The sequence below is a fragment of the Camelus dromedarius genome, chromosome 19 (genome assembly GCF_036321535.1).
Source record: "Camelus dromedarius isolate mCamDro1 chromosome 19, mCamDro1.pat, whole genome shotgun sequence".
Taxonomy (NCBI): Eukaryota; Metazoa; Chordata; class Mammalia; order Artiodactyla; family Camelidae; genus Camelus; species Camelus dromedarius.
The window spans coordinates 16,450,978-16,459,460 of record NC_087454.1 but is presented as its reverse complement, the minus strand read 5'-3'; the positions used below and the strand labels follow the sequence as shown (position 1 = coordinate 16,459,460).

The 8,483-nt window shown below is 41.4% G+C and overlaps 1 protein-coding gene across 2 annotated transcripts in view; it reads left to right on the top strand.

The window, feature by feature from the left end:
• Positions 1-1,155: 1,155 nt before the first annotated feature.
• The window catches only part of C19H6orf62 (chromosome 19 C6orf62 homolog), a 13,451-nt gene continuing 6,123 nt past the window's right edge, over positions 1,156-8,483 (top strand). Inside the window, exons 1-3 of one of the 2 annotated variants that reach the window (XM_031435114.2) lie at positions 1,156-2,176; positions 5,360-5,536; positions 6,800-6,922. In XM_031435114.2, the coding sequence (XP_031290974.1) occupies positions 2,135-2,176; positions 5,360-5,536; positions 6,800-6,922 (342 nt within the window). In that variant the 5' untranslated portion in view covers positions 1,156-2,134. Of the gene's footprint in view, positions 3,523-5,359; positions 5,537-6,799; positions 6,923-8,483 lie in introns of both variants that reach the window. The other variant, XM_010980129.3, reaches the window with a different exon arrangement.

Below are 8,483 nucleotides of genomic sequence, written 5' to 3'. Positions count from 1 at the left end.
TTGGTGACCCAATAGAGTTCTAAAGTTTCATCACAAAGAGTAGTAGCTCATAAAGGATTATGTAGGCTTTGCTTTTGTTGAGTGTTGACTTTACTTATTTATATAACTGGGTTTTAATCGGCGCATTGGAGCTCTGAAAAATGCGACTCAACGCTGTCAAAGACGTGTGATTCAGACATGTGCGTCCGTCCCACTCGTATTTTGAGGAAGACACAGAACCACGTAAGGGACAGGTCCTAGGTCTGAGGTCCTGAGGGATCCACACATAAACTGTGTTCTCAAAATAGGGAGAAAATGATCCACGGAGCAGCTTCAGCCGTTTTTCTCCCAAGTCACAGTAGCAACGCTCCAAGAAGGCATAGACCTTCTTCAGAACTAGAGGACCGCCCTCCCCCATGCGCACGTGGCGAGGTGGGGAACAGAGAGCCACGTGCGACCAACGTGCACCACCTTCTGCTGCACGCTGTTTAAATTCCAGGTATTGGAGATGAATTCTCGCGGCAAGATACGGCGGGACAGACCCTCTGAGGGACTGCCAATCTGTGAGTTAGGGATAAAACCACAATGAACTGAAAAGTGAATCGCCCCCTGTCCTTCCAACATACACTTTCCTTTTCCTGCTTCACTCCGCCCCACGTTCGCTTACTCTCCGCCCACCGGCTCCGCCCGGTCCAGCGCCCTGCTCGAGTCTGAAGCTGACTGGAACCCGGAAGAGCAATTCCATCCGGGTGCTTTTTCGGGGACGGCATCAGGGCGTGGCTTTATGACGACTGGGGAGGGAGGGGCGAGGGGCCCGTAGGGACTCGCAGCCCTCACGGGGTGGAGGGAGAATGGGTCGCCCATGTCCACGCCCCATCCTGGACAATAGGGTAGTCTCTATTCTCAAACTCCCCTTTGAAGCGGGAATATTAACTAAGAAGTTTAAATTCATAGAGTCACTCTTTTAAAAGCTTCCTCACACCCTCTACTCCTGCGCTTGTTTCCTCTCTCCTTGATAACCCTGCAAACCTTCCCATCTCCAGCCTCTTCTCCCCCTTCGTTCCTGCGCAGATGGTGGCGGCCCGGGGGATGCGCAGCCGCAGAGAGTTCGGGGCGGTGCCGGTGAGGGGCGGGTGACGCAGCGGCCGTCGCTGCCATTTTAAGTTGTTTGTTCTCGCTTCTCTTCTCAAACGCGACTCTGCCCCGGACCCGGGAGGCGCCCGAGGCCGCCGCCGCCGCTTCCGCAGCCACCGGTGGGGGGCAACGAGGCTGTGCCACCGCGGACGCTCAGCCTCCGCTTCGGGTTTTCCCCCATCCAAGTCTCCTCGACCTTCTTGCCTGAGAGCCGGAGCCCGACCCGTGGGGAGAAGAGAGACTCCAGAGCAGATGCTTGAACTGAAATAACTTTATTCTGGGGGGTTTACTTCGCTGACAGACCCCCTTAGCGCAGGGCTCCCTTCCCCTCCCCCCCACCCCCTCCGCCGCCAGTTCAAATCCGACCCCCCTCTTCCTCCTCGTTCCTTCCTCCTCTCTTTCTCTCGCCGTCTCCGCGTCCTTCCCCTCCGCCGCCGCCCGGGGCGCCGAGCCAGACTATGGGTCCCAGGTGGGGGCTGAGCGGCGGCAGCAGCGCGGGCGGCCCGGTCACAGTGCGCACTGCAGCGGGGATGGAGGGGCTCAGTTGGCTGGTGGTTTTCTCTTGACATGGCTCCTGCCCGTGCTGCGAGCAGCGCCCCCGCCGCCGCCTTCTCTTCCGCCGCCGCCGCCGCCACCGCTCCGCCCGCAGGCTGCGGCTAGAGGGCCCGAACCCCGCCCGAGAGTCGGTCAGTGAGTCCCGGTCTCCGCGGGGACAGGGAGGGGATTTCCCCGTCACCCACCCCCGCCCCAGCCGCGTCGAGTCTACCCTCTGCCCTTTTGGGAGACCAACTAACGACCCCGCCCTAAACAATCCAAACTCGGGAAACATGGTCTGTTCAACGTGAGAGCGAGCTGAATCCGCAATCTGGGAACTTAATTTTTTTTTTCTTGGGGGGTGGGGTGGGCATACTTTAAAAAGTAATTTAATATTAACGCAACTATTTTCTTTTCTTCTCACTGATCCTTCCCATTTACCCTTTCCCGCCTCCTCTACCCGGGCGGGGATTGTTTCCACGATGAAATGAGTGAAAACCCGAGTGATCCAGTGTCTCCCGTGGTGCGAGTGAGTCGCTGCCGCTGAAGGCAAAGGGTGGGGGTGGGACCTGGGGGGGTGGAAGACAGGTGGTCCCCGGGCACGGCCTGGGATTTGGGAAAAGAACCCGCCACCTTTGCCTCAGCCATGCTCACAAGAAGATAAGTCGCACTCCCCACGATCTTGCACGGGGGCAAACTCATAGGGAAGGCTCCCTCGGGGAATGTAAGACTCATTGCAGGACTGGGGGTGTTGGGGTCCCGGGCATTAATCAGGTCTAACCACAGAGCCGGAATCATTATTGCATCGTATTATATACCCCCTTTCCCTCTGCCATCATGATTCTCCTTGGCAGCAGCATTAGCAGCCGCCTGAGGGTGAAAATGTGGGTGATGGGGAAGTTGGTAATGACTCCGCTGTTTTTTCTCATGGCTCCTTTGGGCAACAGCTGCCCGCCCCCGGTATACACTGTAGTTGATTGCAGGGAAACCCTGTACCTCTCCCCTTCCTTCTCTACCGATTTTGCACTTTTCTCTTTGCTCACCACCAAGTGTAATCAATAACAAGCACTGACAATACATAGCAATAGTGAAATCTGAAATAACTAAGAATTAGGTACTACAGCCATGGATCTGGCTGGGTAAAATCCAATTGGATATTTCAGTTTCATTCACCTACCCTGTTTTTGGTGTTTTGGGGGGGTTATTTTGGTGGGGTTTTTTTTTTCCTTTTTTTTCTTTTTTGGTATTTGGAAAGCAAGGATCACACTTCCCCCTTCCCACTCCTTTTCATAATCCTTTCTCTAAAAAAAGGGGAAAAAAATCCGGATGGATTTTAAGGATTGGACTGGTGTCAGCTGTGTTTTATTGCACACCTAAATCCTGATAATAGTTTTTTCATTTCCCCCACCTTTATTTTGGCAGTTAAGCCAAATGTGTTTTCCAAAAAATTAGTTCAAGTATTTTCTCCTCTTTCTTTCCTTCCTCCCCTTCCTTTTTCCCATCCAACCCCAAACGTTATTGTCCAGACATGACTGGACAGCAGCTTTTGTTTCTTGCCCCTGTAATATGACAGTCTGCTAATATTGCCAGAAGGTGCAGTTTTTGGGTTACAGTCGTGATTTTAGCTATTCAACCATATTAGCAGGAAAAAAAATGACTTGTTTCTGTTGTACTTGAGTCTTAAGAAAAAGTGCCCATAGTTTAGTGACAATTTCCAAAGGCTTTAGTACCACCTGTATTTCAAAAATGGGGGACCCAAACTCCCGGAAGAAACAAGCTCTGAACAGACTACGTGCTCAGCTTAGAAAGAAAAAAGAATCTCTAGCTGACCAGTTTGACTTCAAGATGTATATTGCCTTTGTATTCAAGGAGAAGGTAATTTAAAGTTCTTAATGTGAATTAGCACAAGTGATTTTTGTAAGTGTATAAAGTTGTTAGGTTAAAGAGTCGTTGGCAAAAGTCTACATCTGTCTACTATAACTTTGACCCTTACGGTTAATTATCTGAATAGATGGAGTTGCGGGATAGTGAATGGAAGGCTTGAATACTGATTGGTTTTGAAATACTTAATTCTAAAGCTTAGTAGGATCCACTTTTAGTTAACAGGGAGTGGATAGCATTGTAAAACTCTTCATTTATGTTTTACAACAAATTTCATTTATGTAGAGTTATATAGAGAACTTGATAATTGAATTTAAAGATTGTCTAAAGTGTTATAGGATGTTTGAAAGTAGTAAATTAGAATCAAAATGTTTATGTGCAAAAAGCAGTCTTCATCTCCATGTTGTAGATACTTTTTCTCATGGTACAGTTAATGAAAGAATAAATAGAATGAAATAGAATGCACATAAGTTTTAGGAGCAATTTTTTAATGGTTAACTTAAAAGGTTAATTTAATGGTTAATTAAATTAGTGTTTAGAATTAATTAATTAATAAGTGTTTAGAATTGCAATTTATTAAAATTCAGAATGACCAAAAGAAGTTAAAAAATTTTTTTTGGTCTTTATCAGAGTTAATTCTACGGTTAAGTAGCAAATAATGAATTATGAGTAGTCAAGGAGAACATGATAAAAGCAGGGGTTTTTTGGGGTTTTTTTGTAACTTAAAATAATGGACAGTTTCTTAAATAATCGATCTCTGTTTAACCTGAGGTTAGATTATAAATAGTAAGGAAATACTACTTTGATTTTGTGCTTAAATTATGAGCTAATTTGACATCAGAAACATCATTTTAGTGTGATATCTGTGTAATAATATTTGAATGTTTCCCAGGTTTTTTCCCCACTATTAAGGTTATTAATATTAAGAATACTCTTAGCTGCTAGAGTATAGCATCGTAAAGTGGTTTCAAAAGTGGTTTGTTTTGAAATGATTGTCCAAGATTGGGTAGTATCACAGATTTACTCCTTTTTTTCTTTTATTAATAAGTTGACTGCAGAATTGATTAGATTTTAGTTGAAGCTATTAAACTTAAGTTCACTAGGAAAAAATACAAGATACTAGTGGGATTAGATCTTTATGTTTAATCTGTTAGATGCCCCAAATTATATTATCTAGTTATTTTAACACCTATGAAAACCTGCTTTTCTATGACTGGACAGTATCCAGGCAGTTGTCCTGAGCAGCTCTTGAATTTTATAACCTAAGTTGATGATAAGCCCTTGGTCTTAACTAAATTTTTAGGTTTGTAGACATTTTTTCTCCTGTTGAGTATTGACACTTGTAGTTATATAGTATCCAGAAGAAGTAATGGAAATTGACCCTTTCAAGGAGTAAAATAGTTAATTTGTCTGAAGAGCTTTGTTTTTAAACTGAGATTTTAATTTAGCTGTATGTAGAACCAGTTGAATGAAATTACATCGAGAGTAAATCACTGATTGTTTTTTTTAACCTTAAGGGTATCCAGTGTTTGTTTCTCACAGCATTTAGGAAATACTGTCTAAGTATTTGCTATGGATACCATAATGCTGTAAAAGCATGCAGTTAAACATTCTGATAATAGCCTGTTTATGTGTGGCTGGGGAGTAAGAGGTTTGGGGGAAGAACCGAAGGTTCCACCTATTTGAAAATCTGTTTTCAGTACCAAAATTACTTCAGTTAAGGATTATGCTGAGTTAGAATAAAGATACATGACATTGTAATATGAACTCTGGGTGTTAAGAGATGGTGTGCTACTGGTGGGTTAATACACTTTTTTTTTTTTTCTTTTAGAAGAAAAAATCAGCACTTTTTGAAGTGTCTGAGGTTATACCAGTCATGACAAATAATTATGAAGAAAATATCCTGAAAGGTGTGCGAGATTCCAGCTATTCCTTAGAAAGTTCCATAGAGCTTTTACAGAAGGATGTGGTACAGCTCCATGCTCCTCGATACCAGTCTATGAGAAGGGTAAATTCTGTTTTTAAGTCTTTGTTTTGTTTGGGGGGGTGGTAATTAGGTTTAGTTATTTGTTTTGTTTGTGGGTTATTTTGAAGGGGGGATAATTAGGTTTATTTATTTATTTTTTAACAGAGGTACTGGGGAATTGAACCCAGAATCTCATGCATGCTAGCCACATACTCTATTCACCTCTTGTTTTTCAGGCTTTATTTTGGTAGATTTTTGTGACTTGAGCTTGCAGTTTTTTCCCCCCCTCTCCAAAGAATAGGTGGTTAACTGTAGTCATGAATCTCCTTAAAAGTTGAATTTAAGTAAAATGTGGATAACTTTCTTAGGTGTTGTTATGTTATAATGGTGTACCTTATTGCTATGATTAATGTTTTATATTACTGTTCAGTGGGGTTTCCTTTTTCAAGGGAGAAAGAGCATCATGCCCCTTATAAATAAGAAACTTGAAGGTATTCATGCCAGCCTTCTAAACTTTGGCAACTCATTGAAAGTTAGTCTGGGCAAACTTGAACAAGAGGGCTCCATAATTAGTGGGCTCAGGGGCAGGCTGAAGATAACCATGTACTGGTCTGGAAGGGGTTAATTGGTCTCAATAATCTGCATTTAACAAAAACAGCATTTTAGTTGTAATAAAAAAGTAGTGATTCATATTAGAAGTTCCAAGACATCTTTGCTTAAATAGGTTCTGATTTTGAAGACTGGAAATAATGGTACAGGGACTTTAAAAAAAAAAAATTAGAGCTTCAGTTGGAATTTTCTCCATGCACTGATGAGTTTAGATCTTGATGTGAAGAACACTGGACTTGGTGGCTGTATATGGACTCTACAGGATAAAAGTTAGAATTAGGTCATGAGCTATTCAGATTGTATACAATCCTATTACTATTATCGTTTTAAGATATAAAATGATACACAGTGACCCTTGAACAACACGAATTTGCAGCAACTGCAAGGGTCTGCTTATACTTGGGTTTTTTTTTTTTTTTTTTTTTTTTTTTGATGAATACTACTCAGTCTACAGTTGGTTTAATCCACGGATGTGGAGCTGCAAATGGGGGTGGGGGCTGTCTGTAAAGTTATATGCAGAAATTTTGACTGTGTGGTTGGTGTCTCTAACGCTCAAGTTGTTTGAGGGTCAGCTGTATAATGGACCTTTTGCACTTATGAAATATTTCTACAGGCAGGCAAGCCGTGTAATTTGTGACATTGCTTGTTATGGCTTTGTTTCTTTGAAAGTAATTTTTTTTTTTTGTCATTTTATAGGATGTAATTGGCTGTACTCAGGAGATGGATTTCATTCTTTGGCCACGGAATGATATTGAAAAAATTGTCTGTCTCCTGTTTTCTAGGTGGAAGGAATCTGATGAGCCTTTTAGGCCTGTTCAGGTATTCTATTCTAAAACAAGTGTGGTGAACACATAAATAAGTGAAAATTCCTAGAATAGGGTCTCATTTAAGAAATTCTCTGGCAGTATGCTTTCTAGTAAGTTTTATTTCATGAGTCTCTCTTGGCCTTTTGACTATTGTAATGCAAGAAGAGGAAGCATTTGGCGTATAGAATCTCTTGAGAATAAGTGGTTCTAACTACCCAGTATGTCTTTGAAATTATGGTCAGAAAATCTTTTAGGGTAGAAATTTGTTGATTTATAGATGAACTTCAGAAAATCTCTTCCCCTGTACCACACACACTCCTGAAATACTTTATACCTAATCTTGGTTTTCAAAGGAATCTGATCTAAGAAGTGAGTTACGAAACCCTTTTCATTTTAGGGTTTTACAGATAACCACATCTTACTCTGGGAAAGATTTGAAACAAGTTAGGTTTTATATGTGCATGTGCTTGTCCTCTTCAGCAAGACAAGGAACCTTAAGGTCACGATAATCTTATTCATGTTTTTCATGTACTAAGAGTTCAATAAATATTTGAATTGTGCAGAGATACAATTCAATATTATATTTTACATCCGATGCTATTTAGGGATACCATGTCATATTTTATGTTATGGCGTATGAGAAAAGCTATTGGGTAGTAAAACCTTGGGTAGCAGGAACTGTTGGACTTTTTTTTCCATGTTAGTATTTTCTACTGTCTGACATAGAAGGAGAATAAAGATTGTTTGAACTAAATGGACTAATAATCATTTTTACAATTGAGTATCTAAATACCAGATTGTTTAAGGTTTCCTGGTTTCTTGAATTCTCTGTTAGCCTGGTCTTTTTCACCTGGTTTTGGGTTTGTTTATAGACATTTTGTGGGAGGATGGAGTTAATCTTCCTTATGTTAAAAGATTAAAAGAAGGTTATGACTGACTTGATAATGTCTTCATAACTTAAAATTTTTTAAAATAATAAAATTGGACGTAAACACTTGAAATTTTCGAGGGATTCCTATATCCTCAGAAGCCCATCTGAATGAGAACTAGCCCTGTGTTTCAGGTGTGGGCTTTACGTTTCGTTTATGCCTCTTAACTGATGGTTTAGAGCCCTTTTATAAGTGAGAAAGCTGAAGTTTAGTAAAGTTAAGGGATTTGCACAGATCACGTAAGTAGTAAAATACGCAGCTGGGATTGGAATAGATTTCTTTGACTATTAGAATTTAGTCACTTTGGTGCAGTTTTTCTTGAAAGTCAAATTATATAATGAAATGTCATCCAGTAGAACTTTCTGTGATGAAGGAAATGTTCTATATCTCAAGAGACTATTCAGAATGGTGGCCACTTGCCACTTGTGACTATTGAGCATTTGAAATGTGGCTAGTGCTACTGAAGAACTGAATTTTAAATTCACCTATGTCAAAGAATTTTAAATTGCATTTAGTTAATACAAATTTAAGTAGCCACTGTTGGTTACCATATTCTATTGGACAGTGTAATTAGTTGCATATGGGTGCAGTAGACATTTCAGGTAGTGTAATATGTTTGTAATTATAAGTGTTTATGTTTCTTAA